This window comes from Macaca fascicularis, chromosome 14 (genome assembly GCF_037993035.2).
Source record: "Macaca fascicularis isolate 582-1 chromosome 14, T2T-MFA8v1.1".
In the NCBI taxonomy this organism is placed as follows: domain Eukaryota; kingdom Metazoa; phylum Chordata; class Mammalia; order Primates; family Cercopithecidae; genus Macaca; species Macaca fascicularis.
Window position 1 is genome coordinate 127,303,045 of NC_088388.1, and position 22,629 is coordinate 127,325,673.

Here is a 22,629-nt window from a genome sequence, read left to right on the forward strand (position 1 = left end):
GTGGTGCCGGCATTTATCTCCCAACATTGGGCCTGGCCTCTAGAGACGATTAAGCCTGTGCTTTGCAGGTGCATCTTTTGTCCCCAGTAAAGCTCTCCACTTGAGCTGTCTTGCTCTTCTATGCCTTCCCCTTGTGAGGTGGTCTGAATCTGTCTGAACGACCCATCAAGCCACAAAACAAAGTACATTAGCAAGACAAAGCTAGCCAAGCCCTCCCTCTCTCCCTCCCTGCCTCCTCCCCACCTCTCACTGGCTCTCCTGCTCTGCTCTAAACACTATCTATTAGCTATTAGAAGACATCAGGCAACCTTGGCTCCGTCTTCTTTGAATAAGACACACACAGCCCCAAACAAATCCAGAGTTCATCAAGAGCACCAGAGCTCTGTGTGTGTGTGTGTGTGTGTGTGTGTGTGTGTGTGTGAGTGCACACTGGTGCAATCCACAAAGGGCAGGTGCTGACATCAAGCACAAAGCAAGGAAATTGAGGAGATGCTGTCTGTTAATGTGTCTTCAAAGCGCTTATCAAATTAGAATGGCTTTTTGCTTTAAAATTGTATAATCACCCTTCCAGCTTGTCTCTTGAAAATGGCTGCAATCTCTAAGGGTTTTTTGTGCCCAGGAAGTAAGACTAGATTTTAAAAATTAATTTAGAACAATCTTTAAGCCCCTTTAAATTAAATATTCTATGGACATGGATTGGATCCAGCTAGCGCAGTTATGCTCTACCTTTAGTTTATCAAGGCTAATGCCCTTAAAAAATAAATTAGGATAAAAGCTATTGTTATCCATTTACAATAGCAGCCACAGCTGTCACCTATAAAGGGTTTTGGAATATATCAGACACCTTCACATGCTTTGCTTTGGAGCCCTGCACTGGGTCTTTGAAGTAGATATTATTATCTCTATTTTGCAGACAAAGAAAGTGGGGTTCAGCACTATTAAGTGACTCACTGAAGGGTACACAGCTACGCAATGGCAGAGCAAGGACTCAAACCAGGTTAGAGGATTAGACTAGAAGCCCCTCACTTTCTGGCAAATACAGCTTTTCTCTTCCAGCTGCCTTTCTGCAAAAGCAATACCTACCCTAAAAGTAACTTGGGCAAAGATGTGAATGTTTTGCATTACTTGATTTCTGTCCATGCGGTTTTCCCACTATCAGCTCCAACTTCATCCCTAAACTCTTCTCTTTCCAAAGATGAACCGATACACGACTTATGGTTGGCATCAGCCCTTAGTTCTGAGAGCACAGAGAATCACCTGGAGATCTTTAAAAATACTGACCCTAGGACAAATATTGCATGAGCCCACTCATAGGCGGTAACTGTCAAGTTTATAGAGCCAGAAGGTAGATGGTGGTTACCAGGAGTGGCAAGGAGTGGAAATGTGGAATTAGTGTTTAATGGGTAAGAGTTTCCATTTGGGAAGATGAAAAGGTTCTGAAGATGGATGGTGGTAATCGTCACACAACATTGTGAAGGTACTTAATGGCACTAAATTGTACACTTAAAATGGTTAAAATGGTAAGTTTTATGTTACATATTTTACTAAAATTTTGTAAATGCAAAAATTAAAATAAAAAAATACTGATGCCCAAGCGCCAAAAAATGACGCATTAATTCAGAATCTCCAACGATGACTCCTGGGCGTTGGAAATCTTTTAGAGCTCTCCAGGTTATTCCTATAAGCCAAGCTGCAGCCAAGCTAGAGGAGCCTGCTTTATAGAACAGAGACAACTGGAGAGAAATGAGGCCCATTTAGAGCTACTCCAGATTTCCCTGGAGATACACTGGGCAGTTGTCTGGCCCCAGACTGTCCTAGAAAAGGAATAGCAGGCCCTACTGGTATATTGACAAAGGTGTAGGTAAGTGAAGAGACTGTACGTTCCTGATTAGATTTTTTGTCATTGTCATTGATGACTGATTTTACTGATGTATGATATTACTGATTTTGACAACTGTACATTAGTACATCTCAGAAATTTCTTTCTGACATGTCCTCATTCAGTCCTCTAAAAAGTAGATAGGGTGTTGGTAACGTGATTTTACGGGAAGGACACTGGGGTTGCAGAAGTTAAGTGACCTTTTCAAGCATATAAGAGTCCTGGAGTCAGGGCTACTGACTTTCCACACCTTGTTCTCTCCAGTCCTCCAGGCTGCAGATGTGCGTGTGTCTGCCCTGGTCCCAGGTCAGAGCTTCACTTTGTTTTTCTGGGCAAAGCCTGCCGGAGGCCTTCCCAGCTCACTCAGCTGGCCCAGCAGCATGCAAGAATCAGCACATCTCCTCCTCAGAGCTTCTTTGCATGCCTAAGCCCTCATTTCCTTAGTTCCTCATGCTGAATCTGTTTAAATACCTCTGACTTTCCAAAAGACAGAGGATATTGAGTTCCTTGTTTATTAACTCCTGGAACTCATCAACCGGCCAAGGGCCTGTGGAGCATTGAGCTTCTAGCCCCAGCCTGGGAGCCTTTCAGGGCTGCCATTGAACGCAGAAACAGAAAACCGCAGCCCCGCTGCAGGCGGAATGGCCATCTCCAGCCGTTGCCTTGGCTAATGGATAAAAAGTCTGTCGGCTTGCATGCTGAGTATGGAAAAGAGAGGGGAGAAACTACCTTTCTGTGTGCCTTAGAGTGAAATGCCTGGTTGGTGCTGAAGCCCATGTTAATGAGAGCCTGGCTTCTCTCCAGGAGAGTCCTAGGTGGCAGGAGCCATGCACATGGTAACAACAGCTTTTTGGCAGCCCGGTAGGGTTTGCCAAGCACGTTCCTATCCATTATCCCGTTTGTGCCCTCTGGTGCCATCACCATGAGATGACAAGGCTGGTAGTATTTTTATCCCCCTTCTGTAGATAATGAAAACAAGGCACAGAGAGATTTCAGGGGTCCTTAGAAGGCACCCAGGTCATGAAGCAGTACAAGACTCAAATTCGGGCCTTTGCTGTGTTCTATGCTTCCTCTAGGCTGCTTCTGGAATCATTATCTCAGCATACTTGATTCAAGCATCTGACAACATCGTAAGGATTCTTTAATACTCTCAGTTTACCTAAGGCAGACATTGGTCTCCTATTTCAGCATTATAGCATACTGATTAAAACTCAGGCTCTGGACTCAGATTGTGACCTGGACAATGCGCTCACATTTTTCTGCCTCAGTTTCCTCATGTATAAATGAGGATAATTGTAGTGCCCCTTCAGGGATGATCTAAAACTCCTAAATCAGCACGTCTGACACACCAATAAGTGCTCAATAAAAGTTATAATAAGGATTGTAAATTGTTATTCTAATTTATTACAGTGAAAATTACAATAGTAGTTAACATTATTATTGCAAGTTAATTACAATATTTTTGAGGGTTTACCAGATGTTAACACTGTACCAAGGGTTGTGAAGGATGCTATACATAGATAGCCAAGCTGCTTTAAAACTTATTAGGGGGCCGGGCGCGGTGGGTCACGCCTATAATCCCTGTACTTTGGGAGGCCGAGGTGGGCAGATCACCTGAGGTCAGAAGTTCGAGACCAGCTTAGCCAACATGGTGAAACCCCATCTCTACTAAAAATAACAAATTCGTCAGATATGGTGGTGGGCGCCTGTAGTCCCAGCTACCAGGGAGGCTGAGGCAGGAGAATTTCTTGAACCCAGGAGGCGGAGGTTACAGTGAGCCAAGATCACGCTGCTGCACTCCAGCCTGGGTGACAGAGTGAGACTCTGTCTCAAAAAACAAAGCAAAAACACAACTTTTTAGGGAGACACACCTATGAAATATGAAGGAAATGTAAAACTGCACGTAATCAAAACACAACAATGCATGCTACACACAAGAAGTTCTCTGAATGTAATGAAGAGATAGAAAATCATTAATGCTCAAACTGGACATCTTTTCCAAATCCCTTACAGAACAGAAGAGATCTGAGGCCAGAGAAGGTGTGGACCCAGCCACGGTCACACAGGGAGTGAAGACAAATATATACATTTATTCCTATGTAGGCAGATATTGTAGATACCTGGTACCTTAGTCAGGAATAGACCTAAATTATGTGATTGATGCTCTCCTCTATTCATTCATTTCTTTCTTGTGGAGAATCTTCTGTGCATAGAACACCAGGCTGAGCCCTGCAACTATGGTGAACACAGCACACCACCTTCCCTCAAGCACTTTCTAGTCAAACAGAGAGACACACAGCTAAGGAAGGAAGGAACTACTGTGCTTTGGAGTGAGAGCAATTCACATATATTACCACGTCTTTCCATTTTCCCCTGCATTTAGCTCCTGTATGGGTGTCCTTTATGATTTTAGAAGTCATAATGAAAGATGGAGACCTCTAGCAAAATTCAGCCTGGCTGGGCTGGAAATAGATATTGAAGCAAAGGGAAGGAGGAAGGCACCAAGGAAACCAGTGTGTTTGCTGGGGTGGGTGCAAGTTTTCAAGTTGGGTGTTGGAGACGGGAGCCCAGGTGAGCCCTTGCAGGAATAACTGAGGCCTGGGTGTTTGATGTGGGTTTCAGGAAGAGAGCCTGGGATAGAACCTATGCACCACGGCTTCCTGAAACCTGGAGAACCGGGTGCAGTTAGACGTTTCATTGTGAGACAGGAAGCTCAGCGAAGGAGCTGACAGTCAGGGACTTGTGTCAAAGTAACTGGGCCAGGGAGAGCAGAGTAGGTGGGCATTGAGCTGAAATAAGATTGACCATGAATTCATGATTGTTAAAGCAGGGTGATGGGGCCTCAGGGTTCATTAGACTCTGCTGTCTACTTTTATATATCTTTGAAATTTTCTGTAACTCAAAAAATGCCTCAAGACATCTCTGCCTTATTTCTCCGGGTGAACGGGTTCCCGAGTACGGCATGTTTGTTCCTTGCAATATGCACTGCCTGTAGCAAGCTGATGCGCTCCTGGGTGCAGTCCTTGGGAGGGCGGGCGTTGGGCAGCCTTGTGTGTGTGTATGTGTGTGTGTGTGTGTGTGTGTGTGTGTATGGGAGGGCGCAAGCTGGTGCTCAGTGTGGAGGTGGGCTGTGTGTGTGTTGCCTCGTAGAGCCCTCTGCATATGGGGGCTTGGTCTGGAACATGTGTACCCGAAGGAAAAGGCCTGTAATACTGTGAAGTAATCTGTTATTTTTAGGGAGTAAATAACATCTCTCATGCAGCAGGTTCTGTGGCCCCACAGGCTCCATCTACATCAGAGCACACACACTTCCAATTGGAGGGTACTGCGGCCTCACAGGAGAGCCTGTGAAGAACATTGTCATTATATGTTCTTCCTTTATGATGAAATGTGTCTAAGCCATTCTTAGCAAAATCAGGGATGATTGCTGGATGTGTGTGTGTGTGTGTGTGTGTGTGAGTGTGTGTGTATGTATATATGCTGTTTCTGTGGTCCAAAGGCAAGATTTATGATTATGGGATAGACAGTAGCTTACTCTCTCCATTTTATTTTTTAAAAACTGTTTTCCTTTGAAATTCCTGAGTTAATGTTCTGTCTGCTTTCTATCTGACCCTCTTCGGAGAGTTGCATTTTTTTTTTCCACGAGAGAGATTAAGAGAGAGAGAGAGAGACAGAGAGAGAGAGAGAAAGAACAAGGGTGACAGAGAGAAACAGAGATCGGGGGAGGAGGGAGAGTGAGAGAACTGGAAACAAAGACTCGTTGTCTCTAAGCTGGAGCAGGCAGGAAACCCCAATCCCTTGGGAATTTAGCCAGCCCGCCCTGTCCTGGAGTCAGACTCCAGCTCTCTGAATTCAATTTGACAGCTTGTCTGGGACACTTTCTAAGTAACCATTATCCTTCCTTTCTCTAAGTAAAAGGACTGTTATTTCTTCTCGTGGGTGTGCTGTGCGAACAGCTATTGCACACGTGTGGCTTACACAGCAACTGGGACACACTTTCCTCAAATTATTGGAAACAGTTAGCCCGTTTCCTAAGACAAGTGTAAATTTGTTCCAGGATAATGAGGCAAAAGACTGAGTATCAGTCCACTGCCTTATTAAAAGTAGGCCTATTCCATCAGAGGAATTTTGTGTCTGTATGTTTTACTTCTTTGAGGATTCTTTTGAAATAGATACAAACAACCTTATCTTCCAATGATCATTCTCCCCAGTTTCTCTGTTGATTGATGGATTATTTTAATGAAACACATCACCATACATCCCACTGTGGAGGGAACTCAGATGTCCTCAAAGCTACCAGAGGTTATGCAGGCCACGGGCACAATTAGGGGTGACCACCTAGAGTTCAAAGGAGACTGTGTTGTGCCTGGGAACGGGGCCATCCTGGGGTTTCTTTTAATTACTCAGACCCAGTTGAGTCACCACCATACCCTGAGGGACTGTGAAGTGATCACCCACCCTTCAAAGTGTTCCTATTGGAAGACCATCCAGATTCAGCTCTGTGGGACCGCTAGAGACAAGTTCCAGAACTGTCTGGATCCCCCTGGAGCACGGAGGTGTGACAGTTTCGTTCCGGTAATACAGCTTTGCCCATTTAGGTTCTGACCTAAAGACCTGTCCTTCAAATATGACTTAGTTCCTGTCTACTCTATCTTCAAACACACTTCGGAAGCATGTTTCCCCATTCTCCCTTTGCCGGGTATGCCTTTCATTCGTCTCAGTCCCCACCCGCAATCCATATTCCAGGGAACGACATTCACCCTTTAGGGCCCTGGTCAGATCAGACAGCATCGCCTCATTATGGTCTTGTCCGCTCTTCCCCAGGATGCTTTGCTTATACCCACTGTTTTACCAATGCGGCATTCAATAGATTCTAGCCTAGCAGTCTTCTGTCTTGTGAGATGGGAAGCATCTTGAAGGTGGGGACTATTGGATGGATGGATGACAATAATAGGCAAAGTACCTTAAACTATTCCCCAGCAGTTTGGCATAGAACTAACCCTTTGAGATGTTTCTACAAGGTGGATGTTTTGGCTCTATCCACTGCAGCTGCTGGCGTGGCACTGCCTTTCCTCTCTACCCTCTCCTAAATTTCCATTGCTTGGGACCCCAGGGTGGTTCCTTGGAAGCTGTGATCAGTCCCATCCCTAAGTAAGAAGGCAAGACTGATAAAGAGCAGATTTCAGTCACAAGATGATGGCACCAGAGCCCCCTCTTGGCCCAACCACCACAGGATCCTGCTCTCAACTGGACTCCACAGGCCCTTCAGGTCTATGCCCATCAGGAGGAGGCTGAGGACACACCAAGCCAAGGAAAGGTGACATTGCAGGGAGAATGTACTTTCTGCTCAATTCCACCTTCCTGTCTTAACTTTTCTTATGCCCCAGGCAGCCACAATAAGAGCTAACATTTGTTAAGCACCTACTATGTGCCAAGAAATTTCCTATTCACTTCACATTTATCCTTCATAAAACCTTATTAAGTTGGCATTATGATTATTCCCATTTTACCTGAATCACAGGTATGATGTTAAGCCTGAATCACAAAGCTAGTATGAAACAGAAGAGAGTCTGTTCCTGCAGTCCCCTCCCCACCTAGGCAATGGCAAGGGCTCCAAAATGGCCCTTTCCTACTCCATCTACCACCCCCATCATGCATTTCTCCCAGGTAGCTGATGTTGTCTAGTTGTTAAGATATATTCATCTGTTGACTCCTGCTACCATCTAAAAAATCAGGAGCCTGACCCAATGCGATCAATCTTATTTGCATTTCAAGAAGCAATCTAGCAAGTTAGAATTTTAGAAATTCCACTTTAAAGAGGTTGTTTGCCGGGTGTGGTGGGGCAGTGGCAATGGAGCTGCAAAGTATTTTTAAAAAACGTGCTTTGTCCATGCTCATCAGTCAAATTCTTTCTTTCTATCTGTCTCTGGAGAGAGAAGGGGAGAGGAAGCTTCTTCCATGCCACATGGAGACAAATGGGTTCCAGGCATCTTCTAGTGAAAGGCCAACGTATAGGAAGCATCATTTGTGGTGGTTTCACAGATTTTTTCCCATTGTTATGCTTTATAATTTATATAATTGTACACATATCCTTTTGTGTTTCATCCTACATTTAAGAGGATAAAGGACAAAAAGAGATTTAGAAAAGAAAGTATTATATTGAGTAACACTCTATCGATAAGAATTTCAATAAACTGAATTTAAGAAACCATCCAGGCACAGTGGCTCATGCCTGTAATCCCAGCACTTTGGAAACCACGGTGAGAGGATCGCTTGAGCCCAGGAGTTCAAGATCAGCCCTGGCAACACAACTAGACCCCATATCTACAAAAAAATAAACAAAAGTAGCCAGGCGTAGTGGTGTGTTCCTATAGTCCCAGCTACTCCAGAGGCTAAGGTGGGAGTATTGCTCAAGCCCAGGAGATCGAGGCTGCCATGAGCCAAGATTGCACCACTGCACTCCAACCTGGGCAACAGAACAAGACCCTGTCTCAGAGACAAAACAAAATAAGAGTGGGGGTGGATCAATTCAATAAATTTAATAAATTTATTATTTGAGGGAAATTTATTTGAGGGAAATAAAGTTTCCCTCAAGTAATTTCATGGCTCTACCAGTTTCATGGGTAATCTTCTGCCTCAGAGCTTCACAAACCCATGATTCCCAAGGAGAAGGAAGAGATGTCAAAATCAGCTTAAAGCATCTTAAAGACACGTCCAGGATGCTCCAGCTGCCCCACGCCCCTCATAAATTCACCTGTGCCCTCGGTAGATGAAGGAATGAGGAGAACGTTGGAGCTGAGCACTTATGTTCTTAGAATAATCTCCTTCCATTGCTCTGGAATGTCCAGCCCCTGCACTGCCCCAGTATTGAGAGCCAGGGCTTCATCCCAGTGCTTAACTGCAGAAGAAAGGCGCCTTCCTGCCACTACAGAGTTCACTTCTTCTCACCCCTGTGCCAGAAGGTGCCAGGCCAGGCACTGCAACTGGCCACTCAGAAGTTCCCACTTTGCCCTTTCTGCCCTCCCCAGGCTGTCTTTGGTCTTTCTTATCAGAGCTGCCCTTGGATGCACTCTGAATAAATCAAGACCCTCACAGGCGCCCATGGGCTCTGCAACATTAATGATGGTGACGATGAATGCATGAGCCCAGCAACATTTTAGGAAAGGACGGTGACATTAGGTAAACCTCCAAGTGGAGCAGGGAACTGGTGCCAGGCTGTGGCAATGGTGCTGGGGGACTCCAGAGCACCCTCCCCATTGGTTCCCATTGGACTCAGCCCAACAACCACTCCTCCTGCACTGCCAGGGAGGGGCCTTCATGACCCTGAGTGCTTGGCAGGGTAGAGCTCCACTACAGTTCTCAGTGGCAGTTCACACCCACTGGGTGGGCCATTTGGGTGTTGCATGTCTTCTGATTTATCTGCAGACTCTCGGATGTTACTATTTTCAGCCTCCCATCTCTACCAAGTTTCACCATGACACTGCACACTCATCCCACTCCAGATGACAGAGCAAAGACTCCAAGTGCAGTTGGCCTTGCTTGATGCAGCTTCATTGCCATTGCTTGGTTCGTAATAGAAATTAAAAGTGATCCCCGTTGGCTGTTTAGAGGAGAGGGGTCCCAAAATACTTTGGGAAAAAAAGGGGCAGGCCCACAATGCCCTACCAGGGGCCACCTCAGTACAGAGTATTCCAAATGTGTTGGTTCTGCCTAATATACTGGTTTAGAAATTCCACCACAGGGAGGTTATTTGAGGGGATTGGTAGCTGGAAGATATTTAAAAGAAACTTGTTTAACCAAATTCTCATCAACCAAATTCTTTTATCTATCTGGAGAGAGAGAGAGAGAGACAGAGAAGCTTCTTTTATGCCAGACAGAGATCTATGAGCTTAGGCTATCTTCTAGTGAAAGGCCAACGTATAGGAAACATCATTTGTTATTTTAATATAAAAACCTTTCTAATCTCTTTTTATCGATTTAATAACTCTCTCTCTTCAGAAGCCCTTATCTAAGTTAATAAAGAGGTTGTTTCTCATGAAATATCGTTGTTGGAGGAAAGAAGCCTTTGAGGAGGAAATATGGAGGCTAGAAACACTATCCAGGATGTCAGTGGGTTTTTTCTTTCTGGTCTCAGGGATCCGTAAGATCAAGATGTTTAACATGGGTCAGGTGTGGTGGCTCACACCTGTAATCCCAACACTTTGGGAGGTCAAGGCGGAAAGATCACTTAAACTCAGGAGTTCAAGATCAGCCTAGGCAACATGGTGAGAGTCAATCTGTACATCAAATTAAAAAATTAGCCAGGCATGGTGGCACGGGCCTGTGGTCCCAACTATTTGGGAGGCTCAGGCACAAGAACTGCTTGAGCCTAGGAGGTCAAAGCTGCAATGAGCCAAGATTGCGCCACTTCACTCCAGCCTGACCGATAGGGTGAGGCCCTGTCTCAAAATAAAAATGTTAAAAAGAGGCTTAACATGCCTCTTTGATAAAGTTTAAATTCTTGTATTTGAAATATTCTAAAGAAAAGATGGTAAAAATTGAGTGGAACAATTACTTTATGTGTCAAAATCCAACACACTCTTTGAAACTTGATTCAATTCCTATCTGCCTCGAGATACATTTTTATTCCTCCTTAAGACTATAGTCTCTTCTCAGAGCCTCACCTCATTTACAGGCTATTTATGGACCTAATTACAGATTACCTTGTGGTCTTTAATTGTGAGTTTTCTCCTGGCTCTTTTCTTCCAGCCCTGTAGATATTCAGTAAATACCATTGAATATTTACTCAATCCTGCTCCAATAAAGGAAGAACCAGAAGACATTAGCTTTGGTTGACACAAGAAAAATTAACTTCTTATGTCTCATGAACTAAACTCTGAAAAACAGTATCAGCTAGAATTCTGTGGGATGCTTTAGAGTATAGAAAGCATTTTCATATGCACGGTCTCATTTATTCTCAAAAGATCCCTGTGAGGATCCAGTGTGCTATTTGCTTTTCCAAACTCTTAAATTTAAGAATAATCACACCACTCTCTCCTGCCCCTGCCAAGTATCTACCTTTTATAGAGAGGTTCACTAAGAGGTTCAGAGAAGTTAAGTCATTTGCCTCAGACCACACAGCTCATAACTGACAGAGATGAGAGGCAAAGCAAGGAGTTCTGACCCCCCAGCCCAGAGTTCTTTCCTTTGCCATGAGCCATTTCCCTGTTTGGAATGGATTCATGAGAAATTAGGGAATTTCTTCCCATGAAGAATCTCTAAGAGCCCTTAGTAACACCACAAACAATCCTATGCTTGATAAGTTTTAGGTATCACTCTTCCAAAGAGATGAAAATCATTCTGGGTATCATTTTGAAAAATCTTTGAGCTCAAGAAGTCTTTGGCCTTTTGGGCCTGTCTGCAAAATAATTATCAGCCCTGCCCAATATACTAGAGGAGGTTAGAGAGAGGCAGTTTTTTGCTATGAGTCATAATTTCAATTTCTATTAAAATTCTTACATGGCCACATATGCTTTCTCTCAGGCTTTGGGCCTCTGGGCCTGTGCTAATTTGCATGTCTGGTTTAGATAATGTCTGAAGTCCTTCCAGTCTGAAAAGGAGCCTCTGATTCTGTGATATAATAAGTGAGACCACGTTCCACCTACCAAAACTTGATGGTTCTTTTTCTTTTAACGACTGTGCTCTGTCTGATGTGTGGATGCACAGCTCAGGGACTGAAGTGTTTCCTGCTCACCTGCCAGGCCACAAAAGAAGGATTGCTCCTGGCCGGGCGCGGTGGTTCACGCCTATAATCCCAGCACTTTGGGAGACCAAGGTGAGTGGATCACCTGAGGTCAGGAGTTCAAGACCAGCCTGTCCAACATGGTGAAACTCAGTCTCTACTAAAAATATAAAAATTAGCCAGGTGTGGTGGCAGGCGCCTGTAATACCAGCTACTCAGGAGGCTGAGGCAGAAGAATTGCTTGAACCCAGGAGATGGAAGTTGCAGTGAGCCGAGATTGCGCTGTCACACTCCAGCCAGTGAGCTGAGATCGCGCCATCACACTCCAGCCTGGGGCACAAGAGCAAGACTTCGTCTCAAAACGAAACAAACAAACAAACAAAAAAAGTAGTGCTCCTTCAGGATGAACTTACCTGTCCACTTCTGCTACACTGACCCCAGAAACTTGTCCTTTCCTGCAAAGCACTTCAGACATAGGCCAAAAGGCAAATCGTGGGAAGTGCTGGGATTTAAAGTTTCTTGATTTGAATGGCCGTTCTGATTCAATGTGAATCCAAGACCACAGACTTGACAATCACCTGATTCGAAATATGCGAAAAGTGCTTGAGTCTTTAAAAGATGGGGTTCATCTCACCTTTCACTATTCCTCTCTCAGACATCAAAAGAGATGCCGTCAAGTTTCTTAGCTAACTTTGCTATCCTACAACATAAACAACTCTCACTCATACAAAATCTAATGAAAAGGAATTGGCTTTCCAGAGGGACTTTGAGACCAATGTCGGGCAATCTGTCACTTTTCAAAATAAAATTATGGAAGTATGTAGAGCTCCGTTTTCATAATGTTAGATCAAGTCTTTGCTCAAATTATATGTTTTCAGAGAAGCCCTCCCATCCCTGCACTGCCTACTTCCCTCCTCTGTTTTTCTCTTCGTCATAGCGTTCATCACCTTCTAATATACAATGTAATCTACTATTTGTCTTGAATGTCAGCTCCACAGGGGAAGGACGTTTGTCTAGCCATTGTTGTATTCTCAGCACATAAAAGTGTCTGGCAAGATAGTAGACATTCAGTAAAACTTTGTTGAATGAATAAATGTGTGGTGGGACATAAGGCATCGATTTAATCCAATAAGTTGGTGACGGTGAGGGGCAAGAATGAGTTTTTGAGAGAAACAAAGGTGATTAAGATACAACCCCTCTTCCTAAAGATGATCACCTAGCAAGGGACACAAGTGTACAAAGAATTACACTCAAAGGCTAAGCAGGACATGGGCAGTAGACACAAGAAAACTCACCAGCGAGCCTTGACCTGCAGAACTTTGAAAGCAAAGGACATACAAGCTGAATGTTACACAGATGCAAGAGTGTATCCCCTATGGCCATGGAGAAGAAGGGCAACCTCGCTGTGAACATTGCAACCATGAGGGTCAGAGCAGGGCAGAGGGGATTGTGCATAAACTGCCTCTCGTTTATCCTCAAGCCTGATTACCTAAGTGAACTGTTATGTTTTCTTTTTCCTACCTAGAATCCTCTTAAACCAGAGGCAGATTTGACCTAAGAGGTATGCAATTTAGTTGCGTCTACATGGCCCAATATGGAAGGAAATTTTGGCAAACACCCAGTTAATCTAGTCAGTATGAATTGCTTTTCCACATGAGGCTGGCCCAAAAATCCCACTTTGAGGCCTTATCAAAATAAATAGGTCATTTAGACATCTGTGTCACTTAGACACAGAGCCTGTGGGAGAAATGAAATAGAAGAAGGGCCCAGCCTCAGCAGGGAGCCTCACGTGGCCATGGCAAGGCTGTGCCCAGCAAATGTGCCCCTTTACTCTCCACGCTTTTCATATTTAAAAGTCAGTCATTTCTTCCAAGCCTTTTCCTCCTAGGTCTTTTTTTCCCTTTGCCCATCTAATATCTTCAACAGTACCTCCATTATGCTCCACGCAGCAGGGTCGGCTCCCAGGCGGAGGGGCTGTTGGATTCCAGGACAAGATCCTTAAGCAAAGGAAACCTGATCCAGGATGTTTTTTCCCTGTGAGTTCCAAGTTTGGGGAAAGCGTTCCTTGGATATTTTCCTTCTTCCAAGGTCTCAGTGGATGCCAAGCTCCTCTGTTGCTCTTTGGGATGTAAGATGCCGCTGAAGTGAAGGTTGAATAGCCCCGCTAGAATGGTGGGATGCAGTGAGGACTTGGTCCTGAGCTTCAAGGCCAGGTGGGCAGAGACTCTGGCACCTGACAGTAGGGGAGGAAGGAGGATGCTGGGTAATGCCCACACCTAACATCCAGGCAGACCACCCATAGCCATCAGCCCTGTCTGTCTTCTGGGGTGGGATTTCTCAAACCAGGGTCCAGGATAATAATCCACCTCTTATTTTAAAAGAAAGCCATGATTTATTTTATTTTATTTTATTATTATTATATATATAAAAAATATATATTTATATTATTTTATATATATATATATATATATATATATTTTTTTTTTTTTTTTTTTTTTTTTTGCTTTGGAGACAGGGTCTCACTTTGTCACCCAGGCTGGAGTGCAATAGTGTAATCATAGCTCACTGCAGTCTTGAACTCCTGGCCTCAAGTGATCCTCCCACCTTGGTCTCCCAAAGTGCTGGGATTACAGCCATGAGCCACCACACCCAGCCTGAGAGCCAAACTTTATTTAAATTTGGGAATCACTGTTCCAGGAGCACAGAAATAAAACTGTCCTTCCTCCTTTATAGCCCTCAGGCTTCTCTTCCTTTTCAAGGCCTTCCTCAATGAGCTTGGGAACCTCATCTCACCAAGATAAGCATGGCAGAGGGGCAAGCAGGACTGAATAGACTACATGTATGTGGTGTGTATTTTTAAAATCACCATTTAGCACATGCTTATTTAATCCTCATAGCAGCTGTGGAAAGCACTTGTGATTAATGCTTTTCAGAGAAGCAGAACTGGAGGTTCAAAGCAGCAGAGCAACATGACCAAGGTCACTCCACAAGGCCAATGTCTGCCACTGGGATTTCAATCCCAGGTTAACTGATTGTAAGTCCCATTTCCTAACTGTCAAAATAATCCCCAGGCCCACCAGAGAGAAAGGATACTTTCACGATGACATCCTAGGCCCTGCGTCTACTTTGCCTCGGGGCAGGGCTGAGGGTGAGGACTGGAGGAGCAGAGACTGCAGCAGACAAGAAGCTGGTCCTGAGCTGTGGGTTGGGAAGGTTCAGGCCCTGCAGCAGGTCTGGCAGGTGGAGCGCAGGACAAAGGAACGCTTAGAGGAGAGCAGCTTCTGCAGGGTTGGTGTCTGGGAGAGGCTGCTCCTCCCCAAAGACTGGACCTATTAGAAGTACAGGACCTCCAACGGAGACGGGGTTTTAGGGGGTCACCTAGTCCAGCCCTTGACCAGTACATGTCATAACCTGTCGGACAGCCCAACAACAAAGACCACTGCTCACCTGTAGGTTCTTCCCTGTCAGAGTCGGAGTGAATCTTCCTCCTCGTGGGCGTAGCTCTCTGAGGAAGCTGAGGGCTTTGGGTCTCAGGGCTACCATTGATTTGAGCATTTCTCCTGTGCATCTTCATTCTTTCAAGAAAGGAGGTCTGGTTCTGGCTACCAAAGGGCCCTGCTCTGCTGGGAGCACAAGCAGCCTTGCCCATTGCTTGGCTCGGCTGAAAGGTCTGCATTCCGAAGCCAGGATTTCCAAGGATAAACAGGGTTAGGTGCTGCCAGCCTTCTCAGCAGCAACCAGAAATTCAATGAGAAGTTTTGGGGAAAATTCATCTTTTTCCACCCAGTCATTGAGAGCAAGGTTTTACGACAGAGGGGATGAAGAGAGAGGCTTTTGTGGGCTGATATCGCTGTGTTGCTGGCCTCCAGTCAGGTCACAAGGTGGAGGGCTGCATGCCGGCGGGGACGTTTGGGCTCTCAGACAGCTGAGGCATCAGAGCTGAAGGAAATATCTTCCCAGAGATGTTTGGCCATATTTCTAGGACCAGGTTAAAGCTTCACACAGAAGCTGAGTTAACACTGGTATGTCTATGAGAGGGTCATGTCCAGAAACAGCTTTCTCCTTCCAACAGAGACTTTGTAGGAAAAAAATCTCCATGCTCATATTTCTCTACCCCAGGAGGCGCTTCTGGAATCTAAGAGGCCATTTAGTGTCAAATTCTGCCCCACCAAGCATCACATAATGGTGATACTGTTAAGGACATCATATATGTGAGGCTGAATTATCCACAATGGCTGGCAATGTCTTCATTCTCCAGAATGAGGCTCCGGCCTCTTTGCTTTGGCAAGAGTTGATCTCAGGACTGCCCGAAACCAGAAACTCCAGGCAAAGCTCTTTGGGTCACTCTTCTGAAAAGGAATCACAATAATAAGATCTGTTATCTTGGTACTCTGTAAAGCCAGGTGTCGGCCTTCACTACAGTGAAAAGTGAGTTTGTCAGAACCAGTGTGATTGTCTGCTGATTAAGCCATCTGCCACCATGGAAATGGACCGAGATTGTCAACTGGTGCACTGGTGCTGACAGCCACATTTTTACATACTGGGCCTTTGGCTGCCATCTCAACTTTGTCTTTCCAGAAGTCAGTTCTTGGGAGGCAGACTCCAGGCACCACATTCTAGAGGGCCTCCATGCATGCTCAGGCTTCTTCTCACAGCAGGCACACCCTGCCTAAGCCGCACTCCATGCACTGAGGGACAGTTGGGGCAGGAGCTCTCACGCAGCCAGGTGTTGGGCTCTGCAAGGAGGTTTGTGTGGGGATGTGAGCCACTGGGTCGGCTCCCTGGTCCAGACTTCTGCATTCAGGATATAGACATAGCTCTGTGTGTATGTTGGGGACTGGAGATGACCACACTACTACATTTTTCTTGAGTGACTTTTAGTAGGAAAAAAAAAAATGAACCCTCTCTTCAACACTGACATTGTTTAAAACACATAAAATGCACATCACTTCACCAAGCAGCATTCAGGCCTTGACTTCCCTGTGGGAACAAGCTTTTAGCCTATGCCTCATAAATAGGTGGATTGTGATCCACTCTACTCAGAGGGGACACGGGAGTGATGCAGTCTTTACCCCTCAACACCCCAGATGGAAATCTTATGCCAGAGGCTTAATTTCGTGAAGTCAGGGAAGGAGCACTGGGTTCTCTTCAACTAGTGATATCATGAACAATAAGAAGAATTGTGTATACGTAGCAAGTAGGAGAAAATATTGGCCAAGTTTATCTATTCATTCAACAAATACTTACAGTCTACTAACTCTGTGTGGGGCCCTGTTCTAAGTGCTTGGATATATCCGACCCAACAGAGATCCCTACTCTTACGGACCTGATGTTCAGGAGGCAGGGGGATAGGAACCATAAACGACAAACACTAATTAATTACTGATTAAATTATGTGATAAGTGGAAATAGAAGAGCAGAGGAAGGAGGATGAGGGAGTTGCGGGGAGGAGGGAATTAATGTGGATTTGGGAGGCTGCCCAACATGTTTCTGGGTCTGAATTTTTTTTGGTCTATGACACAAACCATATTCTTGATTGCTAACATCCACTGAGGCCCCCTCTGTGCTGGGCACTATGCTGGGTGTTTACTTGGGTATCTCATTTACTCTGCAAGACTGGCCTGGTTCTTCATACCCCTAGGGCAGAATGCAAGACTTTAGTTCTTGGCCTTCTGCATCTTCATGCTTTTTCTTTGGAGCAGAAATTGCTCTGAAAATGCTGGTTTTAACTTAAATCTTACATTGACCAGACGTCTCTTCGAGCCCCAGAGCCTACGGAGTGCTTTTGTTAAAACCCAGAGCCAATGGGCTCAGGCTGTCCTTTGTGCAGCCAGGTACCAGTGGGAGGATTTTCCATGCAATTACTTGGGAATGAAAAAGAAATGAGAGGGAGGCCTGTGGTCTTTGCTACTCTGACTCCACAGGCTGCTGGGATGGACGTTGGATGAAGACACCAGCTTAGGGCATGGCCTGTTGCTATTTATGACTCTATTACTTCACAGTGAGAGCACAGTTCAGGCTGACTGCTGAGTGGCCTCTGTGTTTCTGTCACTTCCTTTTTTTACCTATGTGAGGACTGTAGCATTGGTTGGGACTTCCAGAGTCCTGTTAGCCAGGCTTCTGCCATCAGATGGGCCTGTGGACACATTGCCCCATCAAACGCTGCCTCCTTCCTAAGGCCCTGGGGCATCACAGAAAGATGGGGCTGCCAAGCCACTGCTCTGATAAGGCACACCTTCAACCAGGCTCCATCACTCAGAGCTACGGGAAAATCCCATGGTCATATGCCCTCTGTTGGTGACAGGGAATTCTGTCATGCATTCAGATTTTTGCATGTCTGCTCTGTCCCTGGAACTAGAATAAGAGAATAGGGAGAAAAGCTGATAAGAAGTCAGTGATAACTATAGCCATGGCCATAATTTAGGCTCCAAAAAAAATAATTCTGAGTGGTTACCAGATAGCTTTCAGAGAGGGTTGAAGCCTTCAGTAGACTAATGATTGAGCAGAAAAAATGTTTAGAAAAACTTGAGACAGATTTTATCCATGCAGTAAGTCAGAAGTGAAGTCAGAAGTTCAGATGACATGTACGATTCCTGAAATTTAGTGATTTTTTTTTTCTTTTTGTTTGAATGTGTCACTTCTCTTCTACTTTCTGTTCTGCTCCCACTAGAATGATCTCCTTCCCCCAGGCCCTCGGATCCACCCCACATACCACCACAGGCTCATTCTTTGCCACACCCTGTTTTCTAGCATGGCTGCATGCACAAAACCTCCCTTAGTTCCCACTGCCTGCAGCGCCAAGGTCACAGAGTTTACTGAGCTACCATCAGCAAGACCTTGAACATGCCTCGGCCCTCTCTCCTCTCCCTCTACATTGCTCTCCTTCAGTGGTACAGCTCCTCCCATGGCTGTCTCTAGACCTCGCCTTGACATCTCGCCACCCACCTCTGCCTTGTTCCTGCGTGATCCACTCCCCTCTCTCGGCCCTCGTTCCACTCACCTCTCCCTCAACCTCCAGGAGCCCTTTGTGTTTCCTCCACGCCTTAGGCACATGACCCGTGTTTCCTCACAATCACAGTTACCCTCTCATACTCACATGCAAGGACAAGAAACATGTTTCCTATGACTTCACACCCACTCCCTGGCCATGCACACAATGCAGTGTAGAAGTTGGTCCCAAATCTATTACCGGAGGCCTAAGCAGCAGCCTCCTCCTGCTCAAAGAAAAATGTTCTGCCACTGCCAACATTGCACTTCCTCAGCAAGACATCTCAGAAAATGCCCATCAGAGCCTTCCACCTCATTCCAAGCTTGCAAACAAGCTGTTTTTTCATTTGTCTTGTTTGTTTTTAAGCAAGAAGCATCCCTTTAGAGGACGAATTAGGAAAGAAAAAAAAAGTCAAACAAAAACAAAAACAGGAGTGGAGCTTTGCCTCTCTCTTTTGTCCCCTGCCTTGCCCTTCCTCCCCATCCCATCCCCCTCACTTTCTGTGTTGCTTTTCATGCCAGTTGCTAAAGACTGTAATTTTAAAACTGAACTGGCTTTTCCAGAGCCTTGAGGAATGTGCATCTGCACGTGGATTTTTCCACAAAAAAAAATGTCCCTGTTTTTTGGATCTTCTTAGCCAGAAACAATGAGGCCAGGCAATCAGAGTCCACCCGTCTCCCAACTCTTATTCTAATTTGTTTGAGAGGCTCAGAAGGGGCTGAAGGGCATGGTTTGTGTTTTACCCTGTCAGACTCTTGTTTGATGAGGTTTGTGCTCCATTTGTTCGGATGGTTTTTATGGTTTCTTTGTTGTTCGTGGAATGACTTTGAAAGTCATAATTCTGTATCCTCAAGCTCCTCTGCTATTCCTGCTCAATGTCTCAATGGGACTCCACCATGAGAAAGGGAAGGAAGAAGTTTCCAGCTAGTTAGTTAATCGATTTCTGAGCACGTTTACGGAAGCATGTGGAATCTTTCAAGAAAGAGGTTACGATCACAAAAGTTCAGATTTGAGGAGTATTCTCCAAGACAATCAAGAAGCAAGCCCTTAGTCATGCCCAGGTGGGGAGCAGGTCTCCATCCACTCATTTCCTGATCCAGCCCCTCTCCCAGCCACATTTCTGGCCTCTTCCCTTTCTCTGTGGTCATCAGCCCACTCCTCTCCACTGTCAACAGAAAAGCCCAAGAGCCCTCAGAGAGCCTGGAATGTGCTCCCACCCCTGTGATGTCATCCCACATCATCCATGTTCTGAAATCGGGGACTGGAGTTGGCCCCCAGGAATGTCACGGCCCTGGGCTTTGAGACACTCTTTTTATGGGCCTTTCACCCAGTCCAGACCTTGCCTGCTCTTCAGAGCTGCTTGAAGGATTTTGCCTCAGAACTACGGACATTTAAAAAATGTCTAACCTTGTGTCAGTTTATATTTGTAGAAAGCTTCATAAGGTGCTTTTCCATATGTTATTTCATTTGGTCATTTCCACAACCCCATAAGGTAGATAAAACATAAATTTTTATTTCCACATTAAAGAAAATTGAAGCCCAGAGGAGACTTTTTATTCATCCCAGGTTTCACAACAAATAGTGTCAGGGAGAGAAATTGAACCAATCCTCTGACTTCACATTGAGGGTTCTTCCCATTACTTTGGCTCCCAGATCTTCTCAAAGAGTGTTAAAGTTCTTTCCGCCACCCCAACCCCAGGGGGTGAGTACACTTCCAGAATTTAGGGATGCTTTAAAAGCCATTGCTGAATTGAATTTTATTTCTCCTGATCACTATAGATAAAGCTCACGCAACTTTTCTGAGAAGCAGGCGATGCTAATATACCCCTATTTGTTATTGTTCATTAGACCCTTCTTATGACTCAGTCAGAAGAGGAGCATGGGGCAATAACATGAATTCTGGCCTCAACAAAAGTAAGTAAATGTCTTATAATTCTTTGGAGGAAAGCATGTTTCTGAGGACGGGGTTGGAGAACAGGATCATAAGATACAGGAGAGCAGCAAACATTTGTTTCCCTGCTTTTTGAGTAGACATCAAAATTATTTGCCAATTTAGGGCCTTTCCATGATACCCAGTCCTTGAAAGATGGTATGAGATTTTCATTTAGATTTTTGAGTTTTGTTTTATTGCACTCCGTTTTAGAACATTGGAAGTTTGAAGGTTTTCTTGAGACAAGGTTCTATACCAATGAATGGTCACTGTCACTGGCTGTGGCTTCTGTTATTTAAATCAAGGTAATGACTCTCTATAACTTTGCTCCCCTAACTGTTGAGGCTAAGTCATACCAATTTCCCCATCCCCCTTGATACTGGGTAGACTTCAACATATCATCACTTGGTGGAGAAATTGATGTCTCAGACCCCCGCCATCTCCTCCACATCTTCCATCCCTGATGAGGAGATGCCGGGGGGGTCTGGGACATCAATTTCTCCACCAAGTGGTGAGATGATGGCATGTCGAAGTCTACCCAATATCGCCCATTAAGGGAATAAGGGGCAAGAATGACTCACGAACTCTTGTACCAGAAATCAATCTTGCCATGCCTAGAAAGCAAAATATGAAGCACATGAGCAGGTGGTAAAGGAAATTCTTTCAAGAAAGAGGTTGGGGTTACAAATTAATGCCAAAACAATAACCAAGACCCCTTCCAATTATGTGTATTAATTATTTACTTACTCTGCACATGACATTTGGCAATATAAGATTCACAAAGATGAATCAGACATGCACTGGTCCCATAAGCGGGAGAGAGAAACCACGCACACACAGAACTCCTTTCATCTGGTTGGTATCAAGGAAGGCTTGTGGACCTGGTAGCACTTGAGTCAGCTCTGGAAGGAGAGGCAGGATTTGGACCTGTGGCAATGTGGGCTGGGGAAGACGTCAGCTTGGCATGTCTGACAGTCAGAGAGGACCTCAGGTTCCTGGAGTTTAGGATGTGTGATGCAGAGGAAGTCTGGAAAGGTAAGAAACAGAATCGTAAATGATGCTATGAAGATAGGCCTTAGTTCTTTAGGCAATGAGGAGTCACTAAGATTTTGAACAGTGGCGTGCATGGTGGGTTGTGGGGAGAGAGAAGAGTAATGAGGACACCAGTCAGACTAAGCCACAAACCATGCAAGAAGCAACACAGATCTGCAACGCAGAAGTGATCATGGGAATGGAAAGGGTGTGTGAGAGATACCAAGGAGGAAACTCACAAGACGGGGACACCGCTAAGCAGCTGATCTTTCCTCAGATGTCACTTTCTCAGTCAGGACTTCTCTAACTTTCCGATTTGAAAATGAAATCCGCGGCCTCAGTACCATCAGTGATGCTCTACTGTTGGTTTACTTTTTAAAAATTTGAAAATGAAAAGGTGACATTTGAGCAAACACAAAATTTTAGGAATTTTAAAATGTGTTTGTTGTTGTCTCTCCCATTGGATTGCAAGTTTTACCAGGAATGGCTTGTTCATTCCTGAATCTCCAGCATGGAGAACAGGGCCAGCACATAGCAGATTCTAGGTAAATGTTTCTAAAACAAGAGGAATAAATGAGTCAGTGGAGAGTGGGTGAAGGAATGAGTGAGAAAGCACATCTGTCAAGACGTCTCACTCCCTTCGGGGAGCCGGGTCCTACTCACTGCATTTCTTTCCCTCTTGCCACAGGTCCTCCCCTTGGAGGGGCACAAACGATCAGTAAGAATACAGAGCAACGGCCCCAGCCAGGTACCTGCCCAGGATATGTAATTTCTCCTTTGCTTCCTGCACAGTTGATTCCACATGGTCAACTGATGGAGGCTTTAAACAATATACTACATATGTTCTCTCTTATTTCTCTCAAAGAGGGTCTATCTTTGACCCTAATAGGCCTGCGAATGAAGTAACAGGTACTGAAATCAAGTGGAGACTTGTTAAATATCAAAGGTGAAAGGAACTTGAAGATGAACTGTTCCAATGCTTTATTTTGTTAAATAAAGAAACTGAGGCCCGGCGAGGTGAAGTGACTCGCTAAAAACCATACAGCTGGTTAATGAAAGAAATAGAGCTATAATCCCAG

General features: G+C 45.0%; 1 protein-coding gene across 10 annotated transcripts in view; it reads left to right on the forward strand.

Moving 5' to 3' along the window:
• Nucleotides 1-22,629, forward strand: part of FLI1 (Fli-1 proto-oncogene, ETS transcription factor) — a 127,246-nt gene that overhangs the window by 99,821 nt on the left and 4,796 nt on the right. For 6 of the 10 annotated variants that reach the window (XM_045370768.2, XM_015435941.3, XM_074015625.1 and 3 more), the window contains 2 exons: nucleotides 20,437-20,502; nucleotides 22,239-22,298. In XM_045370768.2, coding sequence (XP_045226703.2) covers nucleotides 20,437-20,502; nucleotides 22,239-22,298 — 126 coding nt within the window. Of the gene's footprint in view, nucleotides 1-11,584; nucleotides 11,991-20,436; nucleotides 20,503-22,238; nucleotides 22,299-22,629 lie in introns of those variants that run through there. The other 4 variants (XM_045370769.2, XM_074015626.1, XM_074015627.1 and 1 more) reach the window with 3 other exon arrangements.